Below are 16,419 nucleotides of genomic sequence, written 5' to 3' on the forward strand. Positions count from 1 at the left end.
TTTTCATCTCCTACTTTACTACTTGCAGACAGTACTATAAGAATCAATAGCCTAGAAACTCCCAGAAAGTTGGATCATCTTGATTACTGATAATGAAGTTTAACTTTAGCACACTTCAGCGGCCAGAAAATATTCCTAAATTTAATAGTTGCTTGAGCTCCAGAAACAGAAGTGCCAACAAATGCATTTTCTATTGGACAGTGATTTTTAACTGTTTATGCACGAATCTTGACTTCCATACATGCCAGACTTTAAGCAATGTGAACAGACTGACTGAAATCAAAGAGATTAATCACAGTGTATAAAGTCTGATACAATTATGGACTATACTATTAAGTATCAAGGAAAATAGCAGACATTGTATTGAAAGCACACCTCCTTTATCTTGTTTTAGAAAAAGTGTTACATGAAACTATCAGGGCCCCAAAGATAAGATCTAAACAAAAATGAGAAGAAAATTAAACATATATTTCAAAATTGCAAGTTTGATTATTGTTAATTTTAAAAGTTGTAATTTTCTAGGAGGGTATTTCTTTAAAACTGAAAGACATTCCACAGTACTTGCACAGCTGATGCTGTTCAATTGTGGATGCATGTTACTGGGGGAGGTTGCAAAGGCAGAATGGCTAGTTTCAATTAAGGGATCACACGTACCTGTTACTGTTTTTGTTTTGACAGGACTGCTGGCATATTCAGAGGCTTGATTTGACTGCTGTCTTGCCAAAGGTGCACTTCCAACTGATGCTTCATCCTCTTTTTTTCGACTTACTGACACACCAAGTGGAACAGTTCCTACAGACTGCTAGAAAAAGAAGTGCCTTGTGAACCACTCAAACCCAAAACACATTAGTATTGAATTATGACATTGTCACAAGAAGCATGTCTTAAACTACATATTTTGAAATGTATAGAAGACAACTTGAAACAACGATTAGAGCACATATATTTTGAAAACAAATTGTGAAACGCCACATTCAGACTTGCACTTGTAATTTTTTGTTAGTCCTGTTAGTCTGAATAAAAGCTCTATGATAACAAAAAAATGAAATATAATTTATTAACTTAAAATACCAGGCTTGTTAGCCAATCAAAATGCATATGAATAAACCTGGATGATCACCAAAGCAAAATAATTATGTAAACGTTAAATGGAAACTGGAAAATTTTAGCCAAACATGAAGATCCCAAAATTTTGCAAAGAAATTTATCAACCTTCCTTAAACTTCAAAAGAGAAGATGCATTGTTATTTATACATTATTATATTTGTTCCTCAAATTTTAAATATAGAATTTAATTCTGATCACTACTGATTTTAAATTGTTTTGTCTTTCAAGCACATCAGTAAATGACAAACTGCTCAAAATATGACACTGTTAAAAAAAACTGAAGGCATTAAAATCTAGTTTGAAGGACTACATGCTTATTTAAAGATTAGAAAAGTGTGACATGTATTTATCCATATGGGTTCTGAACTGGAGGTCCACATATGAATACGGTCTATTGGCTTTGTTGTTACTTTTTTCCATTAACACAAGCTAGAAAAGACAAAATCATTTAAAAATTGGATCCTCAACTTTGCTGTACAGTTGGCTGTTAGCATCTAATGCTACAGCAAAATGTTATGTAAATCGTAGATGTATCCCAGTTGACAAAAGCAGGATATTTCTACCGTTGATTTTGCAGAGGGTTATCATTTAAAGATGACAGAAGTTTTTTTCTAAAGATCAGACATTAGGATTACTTGCATCTTAATCATTTTTTGTGTAATTTAATTTTGTTGGTATTGGAGCGAAAATGTAATCCATATAGCCGGGTAATGAGAAACCTCACACGTTGCATTAGGAATCTCTGTGGGAAACAAATTCGTGTGAGGCGGGCAACGTGCTTGTAAATTTTCTCCAATAGAAAACAGATCACTGAATCAAGCAGCGTGCAACACGTGCACACATACAAAACCCCAAAACAAACAGAAAATCATCTAATTGAAGGAGAATGACTTCCAAACGCCTTCGCTATTTTCCACTATAAAAGTAAATTAAAATAAGAAAGACAATCAACTATTTAATCCTACTCCAGTGAAAACAATCAACTTGTATATACAGTGGTATGCAAAGTTAATAGGAAAATACTAATGTCAATGACAAACAGAACTCTCATCTCTCCTCCTCCCTCTCAACGCACAGACATCAGCTTTGTCTCCAAAAGCCCTAAAAAGTCATTCTGCAATACAGTAACATGCCACTTTGGTGTCCTCTAGCCATAACAACAACAACAAAAAACCCATCAGCTTTGAAAAGACAAGTTTTACACCACAGAAATACTATCCACATGCATACAGAGAGTCCGAAGTTTTGTAAACTTTGGTCAGACACTTTATATCACTTATTTTCAAAATTTAGCAGTTCATCTGATACAACTCTTCATAAGGCAAAGCCATCTGCAGCTTTCCCATGACACCAACTGTTGAGCCATGATTGGGCAATTCTGGATGTAACATTGCAAGAACATTGACTTGCCAAAGTGAAGCAACAGTTTCTGAAGAATGAACACAGACAATACAAAACAGTAAAAAAGACAATAGGATGGGAAATACTGTCTGAAGAAGCAGTATCTTTTTCTGAACCACTGAAGAAATGGATCAGCAAAATATAATAATAATAAGTTACACCACTAGTCATATAGTGAAAAACATCAAGGCTATCACAGCCAGACAAAGCTGGAAAAAATTATGACCAAATATTGAGTGCCTGAGTGCTGATCTGGACAATGAAACAGCTGTTTCATCTTTGCTCACTGAAATCAAGCCTGATGTTGCTGTTGATGACGCCCAGTACAATCTTGTCAGGTTTTTGGCAAAAGATTTCTGGTTAAAAGAATGCAGAAGATGAAAGATCAATGTTGAACTGGATGGAAAAGGATCATCAAGATTTGGGTTTTAGCCACAAACTGATGAGGAAATTGTGGCTTGGGAAATAGCAGATGACAAGAGCCCCACAGCTGTACGAGAAGATGAATCTGATGGGAAAGGAGACATTGCAGGCAAGTGTTATCATAAGTATTTCATCACAAGAATCCAAAAAGCTCGCTATAAAGTAATACGTAGTAAAGTTTAACACACCTACTTGGCAGGTAAACTTTATAGTTACTAATTGGTAGTGTTATAAAGAAGATAGATAAAGAACACTTAATAAAGTTCTGGAACTACAGCAATATTAATATGGAGTTGGTTTGTTGACACAAAGTCAAAATCGGATTCTGTTCTAGAACACTGACCGCAGTTGTCTCAATGCAATAATGTTTTGTACCTATTAAACAGTGAATACTAGTTTAATAATGATTCATGGTACTCAAAATAAGAAAATTTACTATTTTTCCAGTATAATTATTAAAATTAACTTTTAAAGTCATGGCTAAAAAACTACAGGAAAGCTATCCTTTTCCAAATTTAAATTTTATTGACACAAATAATCTAACACATTACACACCATGCTAAGCATGTGTACACAAAACACTCATATACATATATGCTAATTATGCATGTAAATGGACCAACAGATACAGATTATATTTTTTATTTTACTTCACACTGTGCAGTCGACATGACTTTGGAAATGATAAAGATCTAAAATCAGAGAAAGGCACAGAACAATAATAGCTAAAAACCAACCTGCCAAAAATACCAAGCCCCAAGTATTTCCTGATTTATGTGGAGATATGCCAACTAACTGAAGCTAAAATATCCTGTAAAGAGGGCTAGTGGAAATTTGCCCCAGGTAGAATAAATTTGTATTTTATTTTACTTGGGATTTTTGGTTATTAAATATTTTATTTCTGAATTATAACTTCCCACGAGCGTGAGGCTGAAGAGAACGCAGGCAGAGCTGGGAACATAAGAAATGCATTCCAAAGAAAACTTGACCAACTGAGCAGACACTTAACTTTCATTTGAGGGATGCCTATACAGTCACCTCCCTGATAATAAACCAAAGGCAAAAGAATATTCCAAGATAGGAACTTCACTATTATTACTAAAAGAAAAAATGAAGCACTGGCTTGTGAAAAGTAGAATTCAGAAGCCTTAGCCCAGACATGGGTTGCCATCTTTGAAATGATACCAAACCCAGATATTCCATATGGTGGATGCTGCATGCACACAGACTGATGTGCACATGTGCAGTAGCTCGCAACCAGTAAGCAGGAAGAAAAAGTAATGGTCTCTGGAATGGGGACAGATGGCAGTCCTACTCAGGACATAGTGTTTTGTGAACACCTAAGATCACTGTCATGCAGTCACTATCTGCCTCAGAGAATAATATTTACCTATGCTGCAAGACTGTCCCAAGCTGCACCAGAACAAGCTCCAACAGCAAGGAGGATCTACCTTGCCCACCTCGCAACAAGTTCTAATACCATGAAATCACAATTGCTGTTTGACTAGGGAGTTACATTTCATTGTTTTGATTTCCAAAATCAGTAATACAAGCACACACCTAAATTGCTTCAGAGAGCTCAAACAAAACTAGGCATTAGGCCTAGTTCCCAATTAAACATAATTAATAAAATTACATTAATTAAAATTAAATTGATTCCTAATTAAAAAGATTAGGCATGCCTAACCCCCAGGATTCACAAAAGCACCTTCTTTCCTGGTAGATTAACTTGCTAATTCAAATGAAATTCTGTGACTGCTTTAGGTAGGAATTTCAGGTATGCTCAGAAAGGGCTCTGCTGGGATAAAAGACCAATCACAGATTAGCTGTAATCTTTCCAAACTTATGTGATGAACTGATGTCAGCCAAGAACGTACACATTTTCACCCACTGATGAAAGCATTCTATCAGCAGTTTCAAGGGGCCTGTGAAAGCAGAAAATATAAGGTTCAAGTCCCAATTTCTACGTCCTTCAGAATCTTAATTGCGTTCCTTGGGGTAAGAGGTGACAGATCCCAATAGGGATAAACACAGTGCTTTTGGCCTGCAAGCAGTATCAGAAATTGAAACCTATTATAATTTGAGAAATCTTTGCACACCAAGAAGATAATTATGTCTATCACAGAAACATGCTTGGATGTTCTCGCAGTACTGCTGGTTTTAGATCTACTGTTACTGAAATACTCATTAAACTAGGTACTAACACACATGCGTACAGAACAGCCAAAGAAAATGACAGAAATATGCAGCCACATATTATGCCATATTATATATCTACATATGCGTAGGTACACATTTCTGATAGTTTAGTCTTCACTAAAATTAGTCATTTTTATCATAGAAATGAGTAAAATAAGAAAAGTATTGACAAATGATGGAGGCTTTACAGTAATGTGCATTTGAGAAAAAAGATTACATGCACCCATTTATATATTCACTGCAAAGAGTATCACATTACCTGATTGTCTCATTTCAAAGTATAGCTAAGGCTTTTTTACCAAGGAAAACAAACTCTTCAAATATTTATTTGTGCAAAACTAAGTCCAGCCTCTTATAAGAGAGTAAATATATGAAAACCACTACTGGTTTACAAAAATAAAACAAGCCACATCTCAAAAAATCTCCAAAAAGTAGTCAAAATGAAATATTAAATTACTGGAAACAAGGCCTCTAAATGTATCTTTGTTTTGCTTTTAATAGAGCAAAACAAACAAGCAGTAAACAGCATACGTACAAGAATTCACTTTCTATAGTGGTATCCTTCCGAAATTCTGTTCATATTAACCTTTCATAAAGCATTAAAGACCGTATCTTTTCAACAGGGCTTTCAGACCAAAGAAACACAAGGGGTTTAAGCGTATATTATAGATATGCTAACTTAAAGAACTGTTAAAAAACAGCAAGTAAGCAACTGGTTCACATATTACATGAACACATCTACTGCTGCTACACATATAGATCTCTTTACAAGAACAATCCACACAGACTAAAGTATTTTTTAAAAATGAACACCAGTTTTGGCTGACACAAAGAAAATTTAAAAAAAAAAATCAACTCAAACTTCTGCACCAGTTTAAACCCTGCTTAAAATCTAGCATAGGTTCATCAATCATCAAGCAGGGTATGTAAGATATCTTTTGAATTTGCTGCTCTAACTTCATGAATTATTACACCAGTTACTGAAAAAATGGTGGTAACAAAAACATATTTCATAAAAGCCTAACAAATTCAGGGAACCGAAAATGTGATTATTTTTAACACCCAAATAATGTAAAATACACAATTTTGATGTAGAACATATGGCTGGAGTACAACGTATCTGGCTTATACTAATTTTCCTTTGAGCAGTCTCACAGACTGTACATAAAGCAGAATAATTACATTTTTATCAGATTTCTTCTTAATGCATTAATTCTTAAAACATAGAGCTGAAGAGCAAAACATTCACATTCAAAAAATTTACCCATGTGTCCAACATAATATTCTTTATAAATATTGACATCTTAAAACCTTTCTTAGTATTTTCATTTCATCTGTGTAACACATCAAATATCAGTACAAAAAAAAATTACCACTGAATATCTTTCTCCAGAACGCTTTTCACCTATTCTTCAGGTTTTGAACTAAAGGAGAGCAAAATCAAAAACTATATTTTAAAATTTATTTTTGCCATATTAAGTACTAAAAAGTTGAGAATCAATCCATTAACCATTAGAACTATCACATAATAGGTTAATAACAAGACGGCATGACAAATTCACTCTTTTTAACATATACATTAAGTAACAAGTTCTGGTTGTTGTGTTTTTTCTTTTAAACTAACCATTTAGTGTAAGTATCTTAATAGTCATGATATTCAGAAGATGCTGAATTAAACATCTCGAAGAAGTCTCTAGCTTTGAAGTCAAAAACTAAGGATTTTGAAAATAAGTTTTGAACTTTGTTACAGTACTTTGATTTATAAAGTTTATTCCTTGCTCTGAACCAAAAGTCAAGTTATTTCAGCTCAGTATTATTGAAGAATAAACTAATATAACTTAACAAAATCAATTCCAAGAATTGCTGCCCCTTTAACATATATTGTGTCTTGAGTGTTCCAGGTTTTTTCCTTTTTTAACCCATTAGCTGGCAAAGGTTTCTGGTGTTGATTACTGCACACTGTACACACAGTACAGTGATCCAAACAGGAAAGGTGATCTACCAATAGTGTCTTTTTCTAGACAAAGCAGCATGTAATACTTGCTACACTGATTATCTGGAAAGATCATCAGCTAGTCATGAGGTGAAATTACTCTCATGATAACACATACCTTTTCCTTACCTCTTCCTGCCCCTGTTACCAATCCACGTTTTTTCTTCCTTTTCTGACACTAAAAAATTGTATTTTCTTCTGTTTGTTCATTATTCAGAGCTGTTAGATATGAAATCAACATAAAATGTTTTTGAAAAACGTATATAAATTGCGCAAGTATTACGCAATCTTAGCTTCTTGTGTTCACTTGAGTTGAGAAAAGGAAAGGAGCAGAAGGGCAAAAGAGCTAAAAAAGAGCCAGCAAAAATATTTCATTGTCTATGGGAATACACACTGATATCAAGTCAGGAAAGACATAAGCTTCTTTTCGTATTGGAAAAGGCCGAGGTACTGAATGCCGCCTTCACCTCAGTCTTTACTAGCAAGCCCAGCCTTGAATGCCAGCTCCCAGAGACCTGGGGGAAAGGATGGAGCAAGGAAAACGTACCTTCAGTGGAAGAGGTTCAGGTTAGGGAATACTTAGGCAAACTAGACATTATGTAAGTTCATGAGCCCTCATAGGATGCACCCACAAGTGCTGAGAAAGCTGGCAGATGTCATCACGAGGTCGGTTTTGATGTTCTTTCAACAACAATGGCAACTGGGAGAGGTATTTGAAGACGAAGAAAGCAAATGTCGTTTCTATCTTCAAGAAAGGCAAGAAGGAAGACACAGGGAACTGCATTCCAGTCAGCCTCACCTCAGTCCTTGCGAAGGTGATGGAACAACTAATATTGGAAAACACTTCCAGGTATATGAAAGACAGGAAGGCGACTGGGAGCAGTCAGCATAGTTTCACCAAGTGGAAGTCATTCTTGACCAATTTGATAACATTTTATGATTAAATGACTGACTTGGTAGATGAAGGGATAGCAGTGGATATTATCTACCTTGACTTCAGTAAGGCCTTTGACACTGTCTCCCGTAAGATCTTCATGGAGAAGCTCATGAAGTATGGGCTGGATGAGTAGACAACGGACTGAAAACTGGCTGAACGGCCGGGCCCAGAGGGTGGTGATCAGTGGCATGAAGTTTAGTTGGACTCCACTAAGTAGCATTGTAGCCCAGGGGTCAATAATGGGTCCAATCCTGTTCAATATCTTCATTAATGGGATGAGTGGCTGATATGACAAAGGGTTGTGCTGCCATCCAGAGGGACTGTGATAGGCTGAAGAAATGGGCTGACAGGAACATCATGAAGTTCAAAAATAAGAAGTGCCAAGTCCTGCACCTGGATAGGAACAACCTCATGTGCTAGTATATGCTGGGGGCTGACCAGCTGGAAAGCAGCTTTGCAGAAAAGGTCCTGGGAGACACCAGGATGAACAAGAGGCAGTGAAGTGCCCTTGCTGCAAAGGAGGTGAATGGTATACTGGGTTACACTGGACAGAGTACTGCCAGCAAGTCAAGGGAGGTGATCCTTCCCTTCTATTCAGTGCTGGGTCTAGTTCTGGGGTCAGTGTGAGAGACATGGACATACTGGAGAGAGTCCAGCAAGCAAAGAGCCACGAAGATGATTAAGGGACTAGAGCATCTTCCACACAAGGAAAGGCTGAGAGATCTGGGACTGTTCAGCCTGAAGAAGAGAAGGCTCACAGGGGACCTCATCAATGTACAAAAATACTTGAAGGGAGGGTGCAAAGAGGATGCATCCAGGCCCTTCTGAGTGGTGCCCAGTGACAGGACCAGAGGCAATGGGCACAGACTGAAACACAGGAGACACCCTCTGAATGTAAACATGTTTTTACTGAGAGGGTGACTGAACACTAGAACAGGCTCTTTATTGAGCAAGACCTCGTACAACTTACTGTAATAACTAACAGGATTTTGCAGACCTCACACATAAGAAAACTAAAGAGTTTGTCTCAAGTTCAGTTCAAAGAAAGATGTTCATTCTATTCCTGACTAATATAAACATAAGCAGCATCAGCTTTGCCATATCACCTTTTAAAGAAAACATGCTGCACATTATACCATCCAGTATACAAACAGACAGCAGAACTTCTTACTACAAACTGTTTCAGTAGTTTCCTCTATTATTACTGGGAAAATTTATATATTACAAACTTGCAACAAACATATTAAAATAAGGACATCAAAAGCATGCAACAAAAGCTCTGTGCTTGTTTGTGTTTTGTATATATTGACTTGTTATTTCATTTCTGTCAAACCAAAGTTTGTAAGAAGCATTACTACTTCATGATTAAAATCCAGTCATGGCCCTCAGAATGGCATTATACTGACCTATGTCCAATATCACCAATTAGATAAGAGGCAATAATGACAAGACTGTAGATATAGAAAAGGCTTATTTTACACAACGATTTCACTTCACCAAAGAAACCTAATAACTACACCACATATTCTAGTAGCTAGGAGAGAAATTCAAAAGCAATATGAAGATTTGTTCAAGCACAGAGAGAGTGCCTCATGGATTTTTAGACTGCAGTGTTCTCATTGTTTTGGGGCTTCAAAGGGGACAATGGAAAACTTCTAGATGCATGTTGAAATTCAGAATGGATAGAGAAAAACAAGTTCTGTTTACATCCATTTACCCTAGAGCACTGACCGTATAGCCACAACAGCAACCACACAGATCATTATTCAAATACGTAACAGCAGCCACATTTTGGCATGGACCATCACTTTGTAACAAAAAGGTAATAAGCTACAATGCCATTCACTGAAAGCATCTGGCACCAAATATTCCATTGTATTTAAAAAAAAAAATAAATGCAGAAGCCTTAAAGACTATTTCTATTTCCAAATTTTTGTTTGGGTTTTTTTTAAATTAGTTTAAAATAAATGTGAGGATGAATGATATGTTACTTGCACACCGCACAGAAACATAACTTATGTAGAAGCATTGTTCATTAAGTGAATTTCCAAATTCTAACACTTTCTTTAGAAAAACAGTAAATCCAATCCCCTCCTCCTGCAAACAGTTGTCATACATATCATTCCTAAAGACATAAAATTCCACAAGGAATAGGAACAAGTTAGAAATTTTCCTTCTAATGATAACAGAAACAGCAAAAAAAAATTTACTTTAGACTTAATATTCAAGATTTTAAAATCTTTTACTTCTAGCCTAAATATATGAAGAACTTGTTTATATTCACTGATTATTGTGCCAAACGTAACTTTTCATTCTTCTCTCAGGAGAGCTTCTCTCTCCTTTTGGTGTTTACCTTTAGTCAGACTTTTAAAATCCTCATTTATCATTCATCACATTTTTCAGACACCATCTAAGAACATATCAGAGCATGTGGCATAATATACTAGGTCCTACATAAACACAGTTAAAGAGATTATAACCTAATTGTACAAAATGGACACACTGGGTAAAGGAGGAGAGAAACTATAAAGAAGTAATATCTGTACAAACCAAGTAACATAATGGCCTCAGCTATCACACTAGTTCTACAATTATTAGCTGCTGGGTAAGCAAGGTGCAAAAAAGAGGCAGGTTTAGCAAGAGTCCAACAGTAATAAATTAAAAGGGGTAGTCCTCACTGGGCTGCATCTACCCCCACACCTTAACACAGCAGTCGTTCATTGCTCTGTTCCAGTTGAATAAAATCTCAGTAAGGCCAAAGAGAAGTACATTTCTTAGTGGTTTCATCATATTAATCTTAAAGAAGACATAGTATAGCTTTATGGAAAAAATAATTGAAATTTTATATTTTGTAAAAACACGTTTACTTTTATGCTTAGTTCTGTCCTATCCTATTTCAGCTTACGATCTTAAGTATGTTCTGATATTTCTAACTTTTCATGCTTTCAGAGTAAACCACACCAACACAGTAACATGTATTTCAGTAAAGATATAAAATATACATACTACCAAATTGGCATCATAAACCTAAGAATCCCGGAGTAATAGTTAAAAGGCAAACAAATCTGAAGATGTTCCAGTATAGAAAAGGCATACCTGTCTCTGTGGGGAGCCAGACCATCCCAGCCATATCTTTTATGCAATGAGAAGTCTACATGGCTATAGTTGTGGTCCCAAATAAATTAATAATTTGACTGCACTTATTGAACTCAGTGTTATGAGTTGATAGAATGCATACACAGAAACAAACGTACCAGAAGATTTTCTGACTATGTTTTCAGATAAAACTCACAATTTTAGCTTACTCAAAATAACAGAGCAAAAAATTGTATTTAGTAGACATTAAAATTTAAAATATCTTAATGTTTAAGAACCCCGAATCACACAAGGAACTTCTAAACTTTTCTTCTGTTGCCATTGTATAAGACTGATGGTTGGAATAGAGGAAGAAAAGAGCTTTATATAATGAATGACACTTTCACCATAACTCGGTTGAAAGTATCATGTCTTACAGTTGTTCCATTTAACATTAAAAAAATTACGAAAGTTGTACAGAGTATTTGTGTTTTGTTATACAAATTAGACTATGGTAACAAGCTAAACTTTTTCCAATAAGTAATATACAAGGCCGTAACTCTGACTAGAATCCTTATCCTCGGATAATTACAGCGTTACATAACGAAAAAAAAGTCTTTGGATAAGGATAGTTAAATACAGGTATAGTTTTCTTTTCAAAAAAGTTTACTCATAACTACTACACACATTGTAATTGTTATTATTATGCGTAGTCTATTACCACAGTTACATTAACGGTAAAACTACTATGGTGTCGACAGTTAGGTTTATAAATTCACAGTTAAAATAATTTCAAATGACTAAGCAACTCTAAATGCTAATCATATTAGAAATGCAATACAGTAACCTTAATCAGAAATAGATAACAAAAAAAAAAAATAGAAGGCTGCGTAAGATAATGACACAAATTACAAAATAACCACTTAATCAAAATCTGATTAAAATTTTTGCCACTGGTGATCAAAAGCATGGACAAAGAAGTTTCCTAATGTAGTCGCTAAACCTTTCTAGTCAGCCAGTATACAAGGGCAATCAAAAGATAAAGCACTGAGTAAAAGCTGATTATACACATTCATGTTAAGGAAAGACTTCTATATGAACATTTGAAATAACCAAGGTCAATTACATCTTGGAAGGACACATAACAGTATTGCAAAAGTAAATAAATGGTCTGTTTTAAAAAAGAGTAATGGCAGGAAATGTTGTGCTGCTCCAGTTATGATGTAGGAATGAAGAGTAACTGAACACATTTAAAACCAGCATGAAGTTATTAAAACGATAAAGCCTCAATTCACACATTGGAAGTTTTTCAGATGGTGCTGGTGCAGAATGAGCTTAACGGGACTCACATAAATGTTTGACAGTTACTACCTAACAAGATCATTTACACACAAGAAACAGGAATGTTTACAGATCATGTTAATCCTTGCACTTCAAGGGCCTAGTATGAGACTTCCTTGATGTGCATAGTATTCTATAATTATGAGACAAATATCGAAAGATTCTTATATTGGCCACTTAATAACTGACCACTTATAACTGAGACAGAACATCAGGCTACACCGACCACTAGTTTGATCCATTATGACAAATTTGTGAAATGAAAAGTCCAATATGCAAAACAACATTTTAAATAATTCAAAATAAGATCAACAGTATGTGCAGTAAACTACAAAGAACAGGGTGACAGAAAACAAACACGTGGAACAAGAATGCACTACTGGCAGATACGGAAGATAAAGTTTCACTTCTCCCCACTCCTTTCCCTCCAAAAATACGTACCTGCTGAATGTGTCTACTAGCTCGTTTCTGAGGTTGGTAGATAAGCCAAGTATACAGGACTGGATCAACATTAATTGCTAATCCTTGTACGCTGGACAAGAGTACTGCACCTATACATCACAGAAAAGAAAAGAAAACATAAACTATCTCCATCTAGGTATTCGTTTTTCTTGCACACAAATTATCTTTGATGAAGACTTTTGTTTGGATTGGACTTACATATGTATTTATTTTAAATTCTAATCAAGAGTAATAATTAAAACATAAACTTCAATAACTTCCCCAAAGTGAGAAAAGTGCCAGCACTGCCAGTGTTATGGACACACACACACACAAAAAAAAAAAAATATGCAGAGAACTGGATTTTGATTTTCCTTATTACAATTTTTTGCCAAGAAAAATGCTTGTTTTCACAAAGTTGTGTGTGTAACTGAATACACACAACACCTTTCCTCAGATTCTCAGCCAACAATAACATTATGCAAGAAATGAGTCAATGAGACCCTTAACAGAGAGAGAAAAACATAATGCATGACTCCCCCTGACCTCAATAAAGAAAAACTTGTTCTAGGACAGTGTGTTCTTTTAATAAGCACAGGTCTAATTTGGGTTCCTATTCTGTCCGAATCTGCTCAGGACATTTTTCATGTAAATGTGGTCATGAATAGACTTTAGTGGACTAGTTAGGTAAAATAAGGCAAATTTTTGAACTCTGCTAATGTTGGCAGTCTTGGTAGTGTGAGCTCTTAGGATTTTATCCAAAGTTTCACAATACATCTTATTTTCTTTAAATCTCACTTCTGAAGTCCTAGGATTACAAGATAGGGCCACTATATCTTAATTTCTTAAAACTTTCATGTAAAGCACTAAGGCTCAAAATAGGAGAAAAACTATTCTCAGTATCCAGAAATCTAAGCATATACTTCAAGCCAAGCACACTAAAAAACAATTTATGAAGCACTATAACCTGCATTAAAAATCTGATGATGTATTAGTGAGGCTTTTGTGTTAATAGTACAGATATCTATTGCAGCAGAACGTAATTACAGAACTGTAAAATTCAGAAACAAATGGATTAATAAAATACAAAGGTATCAATTCTATTGAAAAAGTGTTGCAAGTAGTAATAGGCAGTTATCCTTTCACATGTTTTGCAATTTTACAACAAATAAATAATGAAATAAATTCAAACCAGAAATCCTGGTTACTGGAAGGTCCCAGCACCAAGTTCTAGAGAATTACAGTAGTCCTATAATTCAAAGAATCATAGTTCCTAAAGCAATATATATTACATTTACTCTGCAGTATACAATATAATTATGCAGCAATCTGAATTTAATAATACATTCAAATAAACTCAGAAAGCTTGTCACACAATTCAATGTTCTTTCCAAAAACCAGCAAAAACATACGCCTCAAAACAAGCAATACATCACCAAAATTGTAAAGGGGGGTGGGGGAAGAGGTAAGTTATGAGTTTATTGTATATGACAAAATTTTAAAACTAGCTGAATTTCAAATGGCAAAAGACCCACCGACCTGGGGCAATGCAAGCCAAGCCTGACAAGTACAATGGGAAAATGGCAGTCAAGAAATACACAAAGATAAATCATCCGCCTAGCACAGGCTTGGAGTTGGAACACACACTGTGAGGAACTCCTATACACAGACTAGTCTATGTGATCTGATGGTTTTAAATGTCAGTAATAAACCTTAGAAATAAATCTGCAATTTAACGCAAAGCCGATGTCAAGCATAAAGTAAAGGGGTAATGTGCAAGTAAGAAGAGCAGTGATTATGCCTTGCGGCAGGATCTGGAGGAGACTAGAAAAAGGAAGCAGAAGGTAACAGCAGACTGAAAAAGTGTATGCTACAATCATTAGCTTTTATAAGATACTTGGAAGCCAAAATAAGAGAATCCTGCATCTTTAAGAGATACGGCCTGGTGTCAGCAATACTTAGTGAAAGGTTTAATGTACATGTGATATGACAAGTGGGAGTCTGAGACCTCCCAAAGAGTGAGGAATAAAGTCAGCCTACAGGCAAAGTCAACAGAAAATCCCACATTTATAACAGACTCCTGAAAGGGGGGGAAAAAAGAAGCGTTACTGTAGCACACGATGCTAGTTACTCAATTTAGTTTCTTGTTTACTGCAAAAAATTAACTAAAACTAAGTAGTTTGATAAAATTAAGTCAGGCTTTGAACTGAAACTATCTTTTCACTTCAGTGAAGTCACACTAGCACAATCCCATAAAACTCTAAAGGTAGAACAGACAGCAAAATAGTTTATTTTTCCAGTCGTCTTTTGTTGTTGAGAGCTTGTGTCTGGGAGGAAAAAAAAAAACAAACCAAAACAAACAAAAAAACAGTACAAGTAGTCAGATAAGCAACTACATTATTTCAATTTGACTGTCAGGTAACTTTGGCCTCATACCAAGCCACTTCTGTCACATTGAATTACTGAAATTTACTGCTGTATTTGCTACTCAGCCACTATATTCAGAGAGCAGTTTAATCACCTATGTAAAGTTGTTTCCTGTGTAACAGCTTTCTTCAAAATAAATAACTATGTTGTCAAAGAAAAGTTTCTCAGATTTGCCACCTCCCCTCCCCCAACAAACAAACCAACCCCTCTTAGATTTGTGCTTTCTTGCCAAGAAATAAGAATTGCCCCCCTCAGTTTTCAAGGAAGATCTAACTGATGTGAGGACCAAGCTGTAAGTTGGCAGCAGACTCCTTGCACGTCTACAAAAAAAAAAAAATAATTGCTATTTTGTCTCTGTCAAAATGCAACGCTCGAGTTTCCTGGATTTCATTAAGACTGTGGTGAACTTTCTTTTCTCCCCTCCCCTTTTCTCCTTTTAATTAAATTTACATTTCAGAAAAAAACAGACCTTAGTCCCATACCATACTTGGGTTTTATTTCCAGATCCCAGTTCTTCCCAGAGTTATCTATTACATCTATCTAGTAAATTATTTGAAAAATAAGAATCAAACCCAACACCACATAATCTTTGAACATTCGAGAGTTTCCTCAAAGTCATGGTGTCATTTGCCTAGCACAGTTTGGGCAAAATTTCCTTTGTCCCCAACTTTCGTCTCTCTCCTGAGGGAATGAACCAAGGGGAGGCTGCAGGCGTCAGCGGAGGAGGATGAACAGGAGGCAGCAGAGCACAGCTGCACTTGGCACACTCATCCTGCAGATGAGCTTCTTAACAAGCTTCCTTGGATGATGACAGCTGCAGCAACAGCACTCGTCTTCCCACGGGACCGGGGGGCCCGCAGAGGATAACCTGGGGCCTCCTGCGTTTGGGTTGGCTCTGCCATCACCTCCTCCCACCTTGAGCGCTGAGCAAAGGCTGCTGGAGGAGCAGGGAGGAGAGGGGTCGCTATCCTGGGGCTCTAGCCCTACCCTCTCCTTCAAAAGGGAAATTCAAGCATATAATAAGTGGGACCAAAAGGGAATGCAGTACACTTCTGGTAAGGCAGAAGAGGACACC

The 16,419-nt window shown here is 36.0% G+C and overlaps 1 protein-coding gene across 1 annotated transcript in view; it reads right to left on the reverse strand.

The window, feature by feature from the left end:
- VPS13B (vacuolar protein sorting 13 homolog B (yeast)) overlaps positions 1-16,419 on the reverse strand; it is a 502,169-nt gene that overhangs the window by 274,604 nt on the left and 211,146 nt on the right. The window contains 2 exon segments of the mRNA XM_009891830.1: positions 655-802; positions 12,918-13,027. Coding sequence (XP_009890132.1) covers positions 655-802; positions 12,918-13,027 — 258 coding nt within the window.

Source organism: Charadrius vociferus, unplaced genomic scaffold (assembly GCF_000708025.1).
Source record: "Charadrius vociferus isolate BGI_N301 unplaced genomic scaffold, ASM70802v2 scaffold15, whole genome shotgun sequence".
NCBI classification, from domain to species: domain Eukaryota; kingdom Metazoa; phylum Chordata; class Aves; order Charadriiformes; family Charadriidae; genus Charadrius; species Charadrius vociferus.